Consider the following 17,616-nt stretch of genomic DNA (forward strand, 5'->3'; position numbering starts at 1 on the left):
GAATCCTTTCATGATTTATGCATATAACAAATCATCACATTTTACAATTTCAATATCTTACAGCTTTGTCAATTATACCTCAGTAAAGCTGAAGGAAAAAAGAGAAGTCTATTGAGGTTGACAGTACTTCAAAACAAGAAATAGAGCCCCATTAATCCATGGCCTATAGCTAAATACACCTTCTATTCGTAGCTTCCCAGGCCATACCTCTTCCTCCATCACTGAAAGTGCCTCTTCAGTGACCTGGTTAGAACCAATTTGACACTTGCTCTAACTTTATCCCCTTGAAGTAAGGAATCTCTATAATCTTTCTTATCTATCCACATAGCACAGAGAGTAAAAATTTAAATTTGTTTTTGTGTTTTTTCTTATTTTATGTATTCTTACAATAAGTAAAAAATTATTTTCATAAAAATGCTTTTTTTACTAATAAAACTTTTATAGCAGCACCAAAGCATCAGTATATTTGCAGGGTTACATAGGAACTGCTGATGTAAATTGTGTTGATCTGATAATCAAAGCACCTGTCTCCCTGTCCCCAACCAGGGTGGTTTCAACTACAATACTTCAGATCATTTTTTCTGGCCAAGAATTAACAACTCTAAGCCCATAACAACCAACACTCAGTAAACAGTACAAACGAAAACAAAAAATAAAACAAAACAAAACAGAAAATTAATGCCTAATGACACCTCTGCCCCAGGATGGAGTATTCAGGCCTCCCCACTGGTTGCTGACTCTGGAGTCTGACATTGTTTCTCCACCAATGGGGCCCACTTGGCCTCAAGAAGACCCTTTGCTTGCCTTGTGTTATGGACTGCATGTTTGTGTCCCCTCCAAATTCATATATTGAAACCCTAATACCCAATGTGATGTTATTTGAAGATGAGGTAATTAGGCAATGGTAGGTGCTCTCTCTATATTTGCTAAAAGAATGATTGAATGCTAGAGGTGGAAGCAATGGTGGAAGGGTTTACATCAGAGGTTAATAGCAACAAGAATTCCAAGAGGGAAGAGAGGGACTTATGTGATATGGAGTAAAACCGCAGGCTAATACAGCTCCACACTTCTAAAGAGACTTAGTGACTCTAGAGGCATCTGAGCCTACCTATAGACATTCCAACTTTAGATTAGCATTTTACAATTGTTTGCGACTTTTATATTTACAAAGCAGCAGCCAAAATCATAGCTGAACTACCAGTAGGACTGTACCCACTGAAAGATGAACTGGCTCAAGTGATGAGATATTCCTGTAAATAGGCACACCACCACTTGAGTTTAAAAATTTGGCAGTTGGGGTACAGTATTTGGTGGCAGGCAAAACTGACTTCAGAGAGAAAGAGGAGATAGGAGATGAAACAAAGTGAGGGTGGAGGAGTATGAATTCACAGGCATCATCTCCTTGGCTCAGCAGAGCAAAGCAGCAAAACATTACATATGCTCTGATGATTAATGCCCTGGGACTCGGTGACATCACTCTTTGGAGATCCAACAACCAGAATGTCACATCCTGGGTTGATGGAGAACCCCGTGGAATCTTACTGAGTCTGAGGGGAAAGAAAATTCTCCTCTCTACATAATATAGTTCAATGATGACTCAATGGAAAACACAACTCTAAATACACTTTGTTTCTAGTCAAGTTCTTTAGACATAAATAATTATGTTCATGTTTTAACCAAAGAAACATTGATACCTCTTAAAAAGGAATTTAAAGAAAAAACACATTCTTTTCTATCATGCCTACCTAAATGGTCACTCACTGTTGGAATATGGGGTTAGGTGGTGGTGGGCAGGCTAGTTAGTGCAAGAGAGGACAGGATGAGATCCCAGAGTAATCTGAGGAGACAGAAGCTGAACTTATAAACTTGAGTGTGTGGATCAGGGATCCAATATGCTGAGAGCAAGCACATAAGAGCCTGACTCTGGAAGGGTTTGATTAGAACCAAGAGGTCCAGTTGAGAACTGAAAATGCAGGGAAGTAAATTCTCTTGGCCATGGTGCAGAGCCTACAGCCAAGAGATAAACACATCCAACTTCAGGGGAGAAAAGCATTTAAGAATATACTTAGACCTTCAAATGCCTCCAAGACAGAGGAGGCCAATTGATGTGAGTGTAGGAAAAGTTGGAAACTTCTGTATTTTTAGACTATAGAGAAATAAAAGCAACAGTTAATAGACAAATTACATCTACGTTTGCTGCTGCTTCCTCAAAATGTATAATATAGCATGAATTGGAAAGCATGTTCCTGGACTTAAACAAAACATAGAGAAAATGCTAGAGACTGAATTCCAAGACTCATTTCTTTGAAAACATCTTAACCAGACATTTTAGAGGTAAATTTGAAAATCTACATGACATCTGTAAAAACATGAGTTTGGGCAGAAAACTAGTTTGTTTTAAGAAAACACTTTCATCAACATATCCCAGGGGATGGATTGGCTTCCCAGTGGTTGAGCGAGAAGCAGAGGTCTGTCCTTGCGGTTGTTCTATTGACTCCGGTACTCTGAAGGAGCTGGCCAAAAACATTAATTTTTCCAATATATTTATTTGCTCTATGCTCCATTCCAGCTCTGCCAGGATATCAGATTTGAGATAATATCCATGTGCCTTTCACCATTTTCAATGATCTGCCCTTTTATCCTTTGTCTCTGTATTGCACCCTGTATTTCTTTTTTCTTACTTAAAATTATTTTCCTCGTTATTATGTCTGTTTGTTTTAGGCAGTTTGTAAAATATAAAAATCCTTTCTGGGGCTTCCCTGGTGGCTCAGTGGTTAAGAATCCGCCTGCCAATGCAGGGGACACGGGTTCGAGCCCTGGTCCGGGAAGATCCCACATGCCGCAGAGCAACTAAGCCCTTGTGCCACAACTAGTGGGCCTGTGCTCTAGAGCCCGCGAGCCACAACTACTGAAGCCCGTGCACTGAGAGCCTGTGCTCCGCAACAAGAGAAGCCACCGCAATGAGAAGCCTGCGCACCGCAACGAAGAGTAATCCCCGCTCTCCGCAACTAAAGAAAGCCCGCGCAGAGCAACAAAGACCCAACACAGCCAAAAATAAAAATAAAATAAATTTTTAAAAAAATCCTTTCTGTCACCAATTATCATCATGGACATTTATCATGACCTTTCTAGTCCTTTTCTTATTGTTATTAATTTTAACTAGATGAGACAATTATGTATAAATAATTATATATCCTCTTTTATTACACAAAGCATCATCTAGTAACTGTTTTCTTTTCTCACTAAGAACTACTCACAACATGATTTTAATTGTGGTGTGATGGTCCATCCTATAGCTGTACCATAGTTTCCACTTATTACCCACAAATTCAATTTTATTAAACATTGTTTCTAATATTGCACTATTAGAAATTAATGATGTTATAAAAATGTGAACATAAATCTTTGTCCACATAACCATTTTCTTAGGACAAATTCTTATATGAAAAAATATTGGTTTGAAAAATATGGCTGTCTTTAAGGCTCTCGATGGATGTTGCTAAATTATTGTCAGAAAACTTCAACATGAAATCGTCCATCCATCCTGTAGAACTCCTGATAACCTTGATTATTATCAGTTAAAAATATTTGCTAAAATGTGCTCTGTGAAAACTGCTACCTAATTTTTGTTTTAATTTGAATTTCTGAAAAATTTGCCTTTCTTATATTACAAAAGAAGGTATTTTTCATATTTTGTTAACAATTTGTTTCCTCTTTTGTGATTTCCTTATAGATATGTATGAAAAACCGCAATTTCTTTAATGTGTTAGTTGTTGTTTATCTTTTCATTTGGTTTATAACATTCAGAAACTTTTTTATTTTATCCATCAATCTTTTCCTCTGTGATTTCCTTAATTGCTTTTAAGTTTAGAAAATCCTTTTCCATCTAAAGATCAGATAAATATTAAAGTATATTTTTTCCACGTTATTTTGGTTTAGCTATTTAGACTTAACTTTTTAATCTATTTAGAATAAAATGGGTAATTATTTTAGGGGGATTCGCTAAACTGAATTTATTTAATCTAAATAATCAGTTTCCCCAAAATAGCATTTTAAATTACCCATCCCCTCTCTCACTGATATATGGTGCTTCATTTATCCTATTAAGCTTTTCGTTATTCTCTCTTATTTATCTTTATTACATTAATAGCTCTGATCTTTAGCTGGTACTGGTGCTTGTTCTCAGATTTCAACTCTACCCCTTACTAGCTATCTAACAATAGACTAGTTATGGCCTCTCTGTGACTCAGTTTCCTTATCTGTAAAATAGGCATACCAATATTACTTCCATCATGAGACTGTCATGAAGAGTAAATTGATTAATAGAATAAAGAACTTAGAACAGCGCTTGGCACGTAGAAAGTGCCACAGAAGTATTGGCTATTACTGTTGTCATTGTTCTATGTTAGCAGTGCAAGTCCTTCTTGTAACCCTCACCTTTCAAAATTGTCATACCTCCTTTATCTGTGTTTCTTTTAGATAACCTTTATTTTCAAATGAAAATAGATTAATTTTTTCTGATAATAAAAAATGCATGTCTATTATAAGAACATTTTTCAGAAAATGCATAACTATAATTTTAAATCACCTATCATACCACCACCAAGAAATACATGTTCTTAACACCTAGCTAGAAGATTTCCAAATATTAACTCTTTATTAGTTGGGCACGACCTCTTATTTTGATAGAAGGTAGTCTGAGAGACTGAGGCACAGAATGGGTGTCTATAGCTAAATGTGAAAAAGTAACATAATAGGCAAATGTGAAGTTTGCCCAAGGGGCTACATTTCTCAGAGCTGCTATACCATGTCAAATTTGCCAGCTTCAATTCTGTCTTTCTCTGCTTCTTTTAACCTGGTTCAAAGACCAACTAAAATTGTGAACACAGAAATGAATGTTCTAGGAAAACAGAATCCCAAATTTGGGGGACTGCTGGTTTTTTTAGGTAATAATGAGTCACTGTAGAGTTACATCATTCAGAACAGTAAGTGTGGTGCAGTTTTCTGTGGCCTTGAAAGTAGCTGCGCTATCAAAGAGAAGGCTTCCAGGAAGAAGGGTCTCTACTCACCCACCTGTGCTGCTGCCTAGTCATTTCAGGATCAGTATCGATGACCATAAAATACAGAGGAGGCAGAAGAGTGAATGCATCTATCATTTGCTAGACATTCACTGTCCAAGGGAAGGAGTCATAAAACAAAGCATCCCTCAGTCCCACACAAAAGTGGAAAATCTGTTATCCATTTAGAAAGCAGACTTCTCTACTTTGGCTACCTATGACTGTTTATAATAATATTTCAATATAAATTAATGTTTAAGTAGACTATCTTTTACAGTAGTGTTAGGTTCACAGCAAAATGGAACAGAAAGTGCAGAGAGTTCTCATGTACCCCTTGTCCTCATACACACACAGCGTCCCCACCATCAACATTCCACACCAGCGTATTTGTTACCACTGATGAACCTACACTAACACCTCATTATCACCCAAAGTCCAGAGTTCACATTAGGGTTCACTTTGGGTGTTGTGCATTCTATGGGTTTTGGTAAGTATACAATGACATGTACTCACCATTGTAATATCACACAGACAAATTTCACTGCTCTAAAATCCTTTGTTCTCCACTGGTTCATCTCTGTCCCCCCAGTCCTTGGCAACCACTGATCTTTTTAATGTCTCCATAGTTTTGCCTTTTCCAGGATATCATATAGTTGAAATTTGGAATCATACATTTTGTAGTCTTTTCAGATTGCTTTCTTTCACTTCGTAGTAATATATAGTTAAGATTCTTCCGTGTCTTTTCATAGCTTGATAGCTAGCTCATTTTTTTAGTACTGAATAATAGTCCATTGTCTGGACATATCACACTTTATTTACCTACTGAAGGACATCTTGGTTGCTTTCAATTTTTGGTGATTATGAATAAAGCTGCTTAAACATTCATGTGTAGGTTATAATGCGGATACAATTTTTCAACTCATTTGGGTAAATACCAAGGAGTGCAATTGGATCCTATGGTAAGAATATATTCAATTTTGTAAGAAACTGTCAAACTGTCTTCCAGAGTGACTGTATCATTTTGTATTCCCATTAGCAATGAATAAGAGTTCCTGTTGCTCCACATCTTGGCCAGCATTTAGTGTTGTCAGTGTTTTGTATTTTCACCGTTCAAATAGGTGTGTAGTGGTATCTCACTGTTGTTTCAATTTGCAATTCCCTAATGAGATGATGTTGGGCATCTTTACAAATGTTTATTTGCCATCTGTATACCTTCTTTGATGAGGTGTCTGTTTCGGATCTTTTGCACATTTACTAATCAGATTGTTCATTTTCTTACTGTTGAGTTTTAAGTGTTCCTTGTATATTTTGGATAACAGTCTTTTACCAGATATGTCTAAGTATTTTCTCCCAGTCTGTGTCTTGTCTCTTCATTCTCTTGATAATGTCTTTCACAGATAAGAGGTCTTATATTTTATACCAATTAATTTTTGCCCCCAAGAGTGCACAAATGTAACAGGCTATTGAGGGCAAGTCTTTCTCTTACCCTAGATATGGCCTGTAAGGCCCCAATATTGGGATAAAGAAGTTGGATAACTAATGACTGGAGCCACTATCTCCTTCAAGTTCAGACTCCTCAGGCAAGTTCAGACTCATCAGTAAACTCTTCACTCAAAGTAAACAAAATAATATAATATTGCCGTTAAGAACAGAAATGCTCCACTAAAGTGATCATAACTGAAGTGAAGGAGTAGGACACTAACACACTTTGCATTGTATTTCTTTTTTTTTTAATTTCAAATACATATATAATTTTTCCAAGTCTCCAGATTTTTTTTTGTTAGTTTCTGCTTTATAACAAAGTGAATCAGCTATACATATACATACATCTCCATATCTCCTCCCTCTTGCGTCTCCCTCCCACCCTCCCTATCCCACCCCTCTAGATGGACACAAAGCACCGAGCTGATCTCCCTGTGCTATGTGGCTGCTTCCCACTAGCTATCTATTTTACATTTGGTAGTGTATATAAGTCCATGCCACTCTCTCACTTCGTCCCAGCTTACCCTTCCCCCTCCCCGTGTCCTCAAGTCCATTCTCTATGTCTGTGTCTTTCTGAATAAAAATTAGGAGACTCTGAATCAAGGAGAAACTATACAGGATTATTATGAATGCACTCAGTACAGCAGATTTATGGTATATTAAAGGAGTAGAAACATGGGTTTTGGAATTAGAAAGACTAGATTCAAATCCTGACTGCTATTTGCTGTGTCTGTGACCTCTCAGAATTCTCATGGAAGATGGCCACAATAACGCCAACTTCACAAGGTTAGTAATAAGGATGAGAGATGAAATGTGATGAGCATAATAACTGTCAGATGATAGGTGTTCAAAACCTAGTGGCTTCTGCTATTTTTTTCTTCACTATTTATCATTACTCTCTATTATCATAGTTATTTATCCAGAGAACTAACAGCATTGGTAAAAACATATTTAAGTTGAAATTTGGATTTATGGGGGAAAAAACACTAAAAAATTCACAGTTCAGGATAAACAAAATTCCTCAAAATAGCTAGCATTTGGTGATAACTTAGGTACCCTAGTTCGGGACTACTTTCCAGGTGTGAAAAATGCAAAATGAAATGTTTAAAGTGTTGGGATTTGACCCACCATCTCTGCCTTATCACAGTGTATCAGGCCTAGAAGGGCATTTAGAGAGGAAAGTAAGGTCCAAAGAGCTAAATGATTTGCCTGCAGACAGTCTGATCCTACCTCACCCCCACCGGTCCATATCCCTCATCTATTAACTTGTTGGCTGGTTCAACCGTAGCATACATTCAAGTGCTGATAAATTTCATCTTTGTCTTTTAAGAAAGGTAATCAGTCCCATTTCCTCTACTCTTCATGCGTCATCTTGGGAGAGTACCTGGAAGCAGCCACATGCAAGCAAGCCAGCCGGTTCAGTACCACCTGACATCCCACTGAATTACCAGAAAAGGATTTCATTTAATGACAGTCTATTTGATTTGCGGTCCCTGTTTCCTTCCTCCCTTTGACCATTTTTCTCTTCATTCATTAATCCTTCTATGTAGGGTGGGCGGCAGAGATGAACAAATCACTGAATTTGATGCATTTCACTCTGTTCCCTTTTAGATGTTCTTATAATGGTTTTCCCAAGGACAATCAATTAAACTATTGACTTAAATACTTTTTGGGGATCAATTATAATTCCAATTAACTGTGCCATCTGGGTTGTTCATTACCATTCTTGGGAAACATTTGTAATGGTGAGAAATTCTGTCTCCCAAGCTCATGTTTATTCATCTTCCGATCTAGGATCTAATATCTTTAGAACTAGCCTCCTGGTAGGTCCTGCCTTGCTCTGTCTGCTGCACACCATTTTCCTGGCCTCAGAGGACTTATTGACATTTCCTTCTCTCCCCACCACAAGAAGTAACGTTTACTAATTGCTTTGTTATGTGCCAGTCACTCTGCTAAGTGCTTTTTGGCATTATTTCTTTAAATCCACGAGGTAGACAATAGGGTTCTCCTCTTTCTAAAAGGAGGAACCTGAATTTCAGAGAAGGAAAACACTTTGCGCAAAGCCACAGGGGATTCAAACCCTGGTCTGCGTGGTACAGGCATTGATTACCTCTTCATCCAAGTTGCTCAGTCCCTCTCAGAGCCAGGTGGCTGGTGGGTTCTGAACCAACAGTCCTGTGATGAGATCAACAAGCTAGAGAAACCTGACACTTTTTTCTCAAAAGTGACGTCCTCCAACACCTACATCTTTTACAAAGTAAAGATTCCCAGGGATATCCGTCCCACCCCAACTGATGACTTCCTGAATCTGAATCACTAGACGTGACAACCTGGAACTAGTCCTTGAACACTTTTCATTCTTAAAAGTTTGGGATCCACTGCCCTGTGTCTTTCTTCTTTGACACCAAAAGTGTCCTTTAACAAAGCTTTCTTGGAGACAATGTCCTGACCCCTGGTGGTCTAACCCAGAAGCATGACTACCCTGACGGTGCTTTGAGGGAATACTCTGTGATCTGCTGCTCACAGCTCGCCTTTTGGCTGCAACTTATTTGATTAAGTTCCAGCTGCCTCTGCCTGAGCTCTGATTACCTTATTCAGGCCTGTCTCACAGAAAGCACATAAAAGCAACTAGTTTGTGGACCTTTTTTTGTAGCAGCTACAAAAAGAAATACCTTTCGTGATCAATATATGTTTTTTAATTGTCATTCTTTGCAGATTGTACAGAGCTAAGAAGAGAGTCCCTGTCCTCAGAAAGGCTAGTGTGGATATAGATAAGAAAATAAGCAAGTCTTCTCTCCCTGTCTCTTACACACAACACACACACACACACACACACACACACACACACACGGTAAATTTCCATTAGCTGCCTTACCCTGTCTTCATCATTAGAATATTGTGTTTGAGCTCTAGCACTCAGCCAATTTAAACTTGGCTTCTTACCAATTCCCTCTTTTCTTTTCTCTTAATAAGAACCTTCAACTTTCTAAATCAGCCTCTTCTATTTTTCCCTTTTTGCAGTAACGTCACACTCCTGTTTTTATTGGACCTTTCTAACTACTACCAAAAGTCGTCTGGATATTACAAATTCAACCTTTGCCTTGATAGAAGACATCCCTGTCATCAAATCTGCTGACCATATGCTATCAGAAAAAGTAGCAGAGACACAGTAACGAGAATATCAACAAAAAAGAGAGACCTAGTAAAAACAAGAAGTCCAAAATATTTAAGAAATAAACCAGAAAGAGCCAACCAGCTTACTCATTAAACACTTGAATAAGGAATTCCCAATAATAATTCCGTCAATATTTTATTTATCTTATTATAAAACACTTCATTAAAACTTGTTTGCTTCCTCCCCTCCCCCATATCAAAGACAAGAACATAATGAGAATCAACCGCATATTTCAAAGTCAAACTTACCATAGAAGCTTAGTTGGCATTGGCAAATCTCAGTCAGAGATCCCTCCTGGTCTCCACACCAGAGCATATGAGGTGTCCTCTAGTCTGCTGTAGATGAATTTACAGCCCCTGCAATGCAACAAGACACTGACATTCTGAAAAGGAAATTCGATCTCACCCTAACTCATGCTAACCTCATCTTTCCTGAAGGAGGTTCCCATATATTTACTCCAGGACATGGACAAACTATTTAGTATCAAATACCTTACAAAGACAGAGAGAAACAACAAAAATTCAGTAATGCCTATGTGATCCTTGAGCCCTGTACAAATGGAAAATCAGGGTTCTTCATTCTATAATGAATTAAGTGGAGAAAGAAACCATTTCTTATCTGGAGTCACTCCCATCTAAATGTTTCACATGTGGCTTTTATGGGGACGCTAAGCTTTCAGAGTTTCAAATGCTACTTACTGTAAACTAACTACAAATTTTATTCCCCTTGCTTTTGTTTTCAGATTAATAATGATTGCAATTTAATTGGAAGGAACTTCCATAATTTATTCTGAACAAAATTTGAGACTTTTGGTTGACTTCATGCTGTTCAACTAAACCAGGCTTACCTGAGTTTTCCCTTTAAAGCAAAGCAGGCATCATTTACACGGTCTATCTTTTCAATAGAACACCATGTTAGCTTTTATCCACATAACATTCATTTCCAGTCCCTAGAAACAATTTCTAGAGAGAGCAAATTTGCACGCATACAGCAACTAACATATAAATATGCATCATGGAAAATTTTCCACACACAGAGAAAACATCATGATTTGGTTTGGAAAACAAGTCATTTTGAAGTTGTGGAAAATAGGATCTGTTCCTGCCTTTAAGGCAAGATCTGCCCCTGATAGCCATTCTAATTATTCTGTACCTGTAACCGGCTTTCCCTGAATTACGTTGAGATATGTATGCATTGTGTGTGATCAGTTGAAAGTTCATATATTGTAACCTGAAAAAGAAAAAAAAACTCTTCTTCTAGAATTTGTTCATAAAGGACAGCCATTCTTAATAGAAAACAGCTTTTGTTTCCCAGATCACATTTGAACTGTTTAATTATTGAGTTTCTTAAAATCAAGGCAATTTTTATAGCAATAAACACATTGGAAAACATTGCAGCCTATGATTATCTATTGTGAGATAGAATCTCTGTTTTTCATCATCAAATATTTTTTAAAATTATAGGGAAAGTAATCATAACAGTTGAAATTTTTACCCATGTAAAAGAAACACATCTTGTCTTATTGAGTCCCTTCTAAAAACAACTCTAGTATTTTCTGCCAGTTACTAGTCAAGGTTCTGTATTGTGTGTCTAAAATCATATACACTTTAGAAACCAGCTGCTTTGGCACATGCTCCCAGTTGCCTCTCTGACACCCTCTATCTCCCCTTCAGGATCTAGTTTGACGTATCCTCACAGATCAACCTGCCTGTCCCAGTAGCTTCTTCCATGGCTGACCAAGAATCTGCATCCCTCTATGCATCAATTGCTCTAAGTGTTATTAAAATCAACCCAAATTCCATATTTCCAGAGTCTCTTGCAAGGTCTTAAAGAAATCTTTCTGGCATTTGCTCGGTCCCTACCTGTCCTGCAGGCCTGGAGGTACAGCTGGGAGAAGGCAGTGAGAGCGGTGAGGCTGCCTTCTGGGAGATCCTGGTGCAGCACAGAGCTGGGGGAGGGCACAGCGTGGGCAGCTGGAGGAAGAGGAGGAGGAACAATTTGGGTGCCACTGCAAACATGAAATGGTGCCAAAAAAAACACCATTCTTTTTCCCAAGAAATTCAAAGTGCTTTGCAAACATTAACTCATAAGACCAAGTAGTCATGGAGCAATTACTACTTTATTATGCCCTTAAGGTAACCACTGCAAGCAAGGTCTTGAGGAAAGGGAGTCTATTCCCTGTTTCATTAGACCACAGATATTTAATGAGTACCTACTATGTGCAGGGCACTGGCGGTAGAGAAACAAGCAAGGCAGCCAAGATCTGTGCTCCTCCAGGCTCTTATGCTAGTCTATGGCCTCTTGTTTGCACAATCAGGGCACTAAGAACCTGGCTACACTTTTCTTATCACACTTATTTACACTTTATTTTTGCCCAAATTGTTTAATGGAATGTGCTCCATCCTTCAGAATGCCTATAATGTGCTAAGTGCTGAGCAAACACACAAAAGAAAAATTTTGTAACTTACATGTAAATCTCATTATGATGATAGGTATTAGGGAATATCAGTTCAAAGTGCTTTCTTTTAAGATGCCATAAACAAAGCTTTACCGTGAGCAACATGTCTCTTGCAAGTTTGTGGAATTACTATAGGCAGACAAGAAAGGTTAATATCAGTAATATCATTCCAGCAGCTTATATAAATAATTTGACTTTTAAAAATGATTAATCAGATGAGCAAGCATATTTGGTGAAGTGGAGAGCCTTTAACCATGGGTCTTTTTCTGATCTCTTTTTTATTTTATGTGACAAAACGACAGGTCAGACATAGAAAGTGACTTATGACATTTGTAAATACTTCTCCTTAGGCAGTGGACTCTAGATATTTTAAGGTATATGGTTATCTAAGACTAACTGGACCAAAGAGGCTGCTTTTTAAAAATGTGTGACTTTCTGGTGATTCAAAAGGGATTTAAGCTGTTGTGTTTTAAACAAGATAAGGATTCTAGTCTGTTCTGAGACTCACTCACTAACCCAACTTAGAGGTTGTTGCAGTCCTCATGCAGCAACTTACACATATTTTGAAAGGCAGAGGGAATTATAACACTACTTAAAACCCAACTTCCCTCCCTCATAAACACTTCTCTGACTAAACAGAATATCACAGAGGTATAATATTAATTCGTCACTCAAGTGTATTAGTTTACACACATACCCAGTGGAATTCAAACTCTATATCTTATTAGTTTAATAGCCTCTGCACTGGGCCCCAAAGTACCAGTCCAACCTCAGCCTCATCTCCGCATTATTTGCACAGATATTCATAATTTTCACTATATCTTACCTGGAACCCTCTCTATTGAAGGCTGCTCTTCACCCACTCTAACACATGCATATATTCACTCTGCCCACCTGGAAAATTGTTCAATTTTAAGATCCAATGATATCTTCTAGTTATTTCTTCCCCATTTTCCACACCACTAGCTTATCACGTATTTATTTATATAAGTATGTAACTGAAGCCTGCATATCTCATGGATATCTCATATGTAGAGATATTTCTTCATATGTTCAGCAACTAGCACTAAATCGTTGTTGAAGTAGAATTTCCTACAAAACATCAATATAGCACTTACTGAGGCTGGCAAGGTGATCAATTAAATTTGGGTTTACTCTTCAAGTGAAAGCACGAATAGGATGTTTAAAAACCCTTTATTATGCAGAGCTGCTAATAAAGAGAATAACATCAATGAAATAAAAAATCTATTATTTTTTTATTAAAAAGCTACTACAGTAATATCAACACCATTGTCATTCAGCTTTTTACCCTTTAAATGAGCCAGGACCATACTCTACTCCAATTATAATAATAACACTGAAGAGAAAACGACATACTTATGGAATTGCTACAGGGGACGAGAAATAGCTAACCATTGACAGCAGTGACAATACTAGCTGAAGCTACTTATTTCTGGTTTCAAATCAAACAGAAGAATGGAAGACAAGGATAGGGAAGGGCCCAAGAAAAAAGAGGAAAGGAGAAAAGGGAGGGATTATATTTCTGTAAAAGATTATTCTTCAAATTCATTTTTGCCATTTTTCTCTTTATGAAAGTGAGAAAAACAGATGTTCTTATAGGTTGTACAGAACATAGTGATAGGCAGTTGAAGATAAATACTACTTAGTAAAAAAGTTCTGTCTCTAGAGTTTTTCATAAAAATTATTTGCAGGGCATCCTGCTTTCTTTTCATTCTCTGGATTTGAAATATCGATGATCTGTCTTCTAGTTTTACCCAAATACATTTCAGGAAGTCAATAATTGAACAATGTTGGTTTGTACGTTTGTGTGAACTCTTGTGTGTTCTGTTTTACATAAACTTAGTTGATAAAGCGGTGGCAGGGTTTGAGAGGCTTGACTCTAATTTTGAAATGTTCTACTGTGGGTAAAATGTTATTAAACGGCGTTGCAGGCTACAGAGAAATCGTTCATGGAAGGAAGAATCAACCGAGGAAGCAAACTTCATTGTTGTCCTATTTTAAGAGATTGACACAGTCACCAGAACCTTCAGCCACCACCCCCTGATCAGTCAGCAGCCATCAACATCGAGGCAAGACCCTCCACCAGCAAAAAGATTACGACTCGCTGAAGGCTCAGACAATGGTTAGCACTTTTTAGCAATAAAGTAGTTTATAATTTAGGTATGCACATTTTTTGGGACATAATGCTATTGCATAGTTAATAGACTACAGTATAAACATAATTTTTATATGCACTGGGAAACCAAAAAGTCTGTGTGACTCAACTTATTGTGATATTTGCTTTGTTGCAGTGGTCTGGAACCAACCCTGCAATATCACTGAGGTGTGCCTCTACTTTGTGTGTGTGTGTGTGTGTGTGTGTGTGTGTACTCTTGTGTGAACCTGTGCATAGCACGTATATTTAAGACCTCATACTTTCAGTGGGCACAGTGAAGTGCTTTCTCATTCCTTATTAGCTCATCTGACCCTCACAGCAACATTGTAAGGTGGATACGTACCTTACAGATGAAGAAATTGAGTCTCAGATAGATTTAGTAACTTGCAGAATTAATATATAAATCCGGGCAGTCTGACGGTTCTCCCAAAGTTCTTCCTGTCATATACCATGTGAATACTCTAAAAATTATTAGAGATGCAGCTTTGATTCTCTACATTTCTTTAAAAATGGCAACATTGCACCCCTGTTTACTGAGCAAGAGGTATACATATGATACACAAAGGTTTATTTTTTTTTCCTGGATACCTGGAAGTCTTCTAAGAAAGCCACATGTCATGCAGGGGATGCACTCCTTGATTAATTAGACCTCATCGACATGCAAGCAAATGTTTATTTTCAGATAAAACCCCAAACTTGCAACCTTCATTAATTCTTTAGCAGGCAAGGCAAATTCATTTTTCCTGCCAAATCCAGCAGAGGGCAGGATGCTTCCACCTACAGCCGGCTAGCTGGTGCCAACAGCCAAACCAGAGCAACTGCTTGGTAGAGAGTGTTCTACCTTTAGAGCAATCGTCATTTTCTCACCTGGATCTGATAAAGGGTGTAGGCTTGAGCTGCGCATAGTGGCTGTGCAATGTGGCCTCGGAAATGTCCGGAAAGGTTTTGCCTTGGAGGTTGCCCATGTTTAGTTTGGGACTTGAAATTAAGATACCTGGAAACCAGCCAATTCCAATTATCTTCCTGCAATATCTTTCTGAAGAGGCTACACTAGGGAATTAATTTAAAATGTGGCATGATAGTTTCTGTTTCTGGTTTTAGGCTGTCTGAGGTCACAGCTGGGCTATTACACTCACATGTCCTGTCTCAGGTCGCCCACCTCAGCCCACCCTGCACCTACCATCTCTCTCTGTCTTTCAAAACTTCTCATGACTTCCCACTGTTTGGCCTCCTCTGCCTGTCATTACTGCACAGTCCCCACTGATAGGGGCTAATGACCCCCTGCTTGCGAATTCAAATCCTCTCTCTCTCTCTCCCCAGGCCCAACTCAGGGGCCACGTCCTCTAAGAAGTTTCTGGAGATCCCAGCCCCAATGATCATCATCAAGAAATTTTCACCAAATGAAATACTAGGTGAAGGTTTTATACCAGGTCTTGGATCTAAAAATGTATTGCCCGTTCCTCCTACCCCAGGCAGTAGCATGGTCAATGCAAAATGGAAGGGAGCAAGGATAAGAACCACAGCTCACAGGAGGGATAAACCAGGGCTTCTGAAGGTGGTAGAAAAATTGTAACAATCTGCTAGAGTTTTCAAACTATGGACTGGAAGTTTGTCGTTGGTACCTCAAAGGTTTCCAGAGTTGGGTGGTGGCTGGGGAAGGGATGCTGTTTGGGCAGGTTTTCCATCACTCTCCCACACACTCCTCTCTCCACATGTCCCCCAGTGGAGCAATTCCATCTTTCCTCGTATTATTTATGTACACTTCTGGACACTACATACAGATTTCCTTTAAAGAAAAGGGGCCTTTGAAAATAAGCAAATAAACAATCCCTTCGCCAATAATCACAACAACAGCAAAACAAATTTTAAAAAGCTTGAAAAATCATTGCTTAAAAATCCAAAGACCTTTCTTTACTCTTGAAGTAACCAAGCCTGGAGAGGGGGAAAGACGGAGGTGGGTTTCTGGCTGGAGGGTGAGAGAAGTAAGACCTGAATCCTTATATTTAGTCTCTAAAGCCCAAGATGGGGACTTCCCTGGCTATCCAGTGGTTAAAACTCTGCGTTTCCAGTGCAGGGGGTGTATGTTCGATCCCTGGTCAGGGAACTAAGATCTCACATTTTAAATAAATAAATAAATTATAAAGCCCAAGATGCTTTCCACTAAAAGATGGGGCTTGCATTGAGCCTGAAGGAAGAGGAAGCATTAAATAAAGGAATGAAGCCCTCAGCCACCAGTGGATAGAGCCTTCCAACCAGTGCAGCTACTCGGAGCAAAGTGAAAGACAAAATGTGTTTGCGTGGGCTTGACCAGCAAAAGAAGATTAAGGTTATATTTTTCAGCACATTTATTGAACACTGACTATGTGTAAGGCAATGTGTGGGACAGAGCGGTGAATGAGGTAGACGTGCCACCTCTCTGTGTGCATGGAGCTTACATTCTAATAGGGGAGACAGACAGGATTGCAACTTGATAAATGCTGCACTGGAGAAGTACAGGGTGCTACAAGAGCATTCTTAAACTCTATGACCAGCACCACTTCCTGGATTATTCATTTGACCCCATCTCTTTAATTATGCAAGGAATCACCTATATTCTAATAGCATAAAATCCTACCTGGCTCTCCAGAGAGCTTCCCCACCCCCAAGACAGGCTCTAATCCACGATCCCACCCAGTCTCCTTCAATCTGGGACTGTTCCTCAGCCTTTTATTTTGTCTTTCATGACCTTGACACTTTTGAAGAATACTGGTCAGTACAGAACAGTTCATAAAATGTTCTTCAATTTGGGTTTGTCTGATGGTTCCTCATAGTTACATGAAAGTTATGTGTTTTTGGAAGAACACCAAGAAAAGATGTTGTGCACTTTTCAGTACCTCCTATCACGAAATCCATGATGTCAATGTATCACATTACTGGTGATGTTAACTTTGGTCACTTACATTGGTGTCTGCCAAGTTTCTCCATTGTAGAGGTACTACTTTATCTTTGTAATTAGTATCTTGTAGAGAGATATTCTGAGATTATGCAAATATCTTGTTTCTAATTATGTTTCTGCCTACTGATTTTAGCATCCATTGAGTCTTCCCTATGACAACTATTACTGGGCATTTGCAAAATGGTGATTTTATATTTCCACCATTCCTTCTACATTTACTGATTGGGATTTTACTGCAATGAAGAGCAGTCTTTTCTGCTGTATTTATTTATGTAGTCAATCATCTGTATTAATCAGTACAGATGCACAGATATTTATTTTATTCAGTGTGTT

General features: G+C 38.4%; 1 protein-coding gene across 1 annotated transcript in view; it reads right to left on the reverse strand.

Annotated features, from left to right (window-relative positions):
- The window catches only part of CYTIP (cytohesin 1 interacting protein), a 65,776-nt gene extending 53,552 nt beyond the window's left edge, over nt 1-12,224 (reverse strand). The window contains exons 1-3 of the mRNA XM_057551404.1: nt 12,183-12,224; nt 11,577-11,687; nt 9,963-10,070 (exon numbers count right to left, since the gene is read on the reverse strand). Of these exons, the coding sequence (XP_057407387.1) occupies nt 9,963-9,982 (20 nt within the window). The 5' untranslated portion in view covers nt 9,983-10,070; nt 11,577-11,687; nt 12,183-12,224. The remainder of the gene's footprint in view (nt 1-9,962; nt 10,071-11,576; nt 11,688-12,182) is intronic.
- Between the last annotated feature and the right edge of the window lie 5,392 nt (nt 12,225-17,616).

The sequence above is a fragment of the Balaenoptera acutorostrata genome, chromosome 8 (assembly GCF_949987535.1).
Source record: "Balaenoptera acutorostrata chromosome 8, mBalAcu1.1, whole genome shotgun sequence".
Lineage (NCBI taxonomy): Eukaryota > Metazoa > Chordata > Mammalia > Artiodactyla > Balaenopteridae > Balaenoptera > Balaenoptera acutorostrata.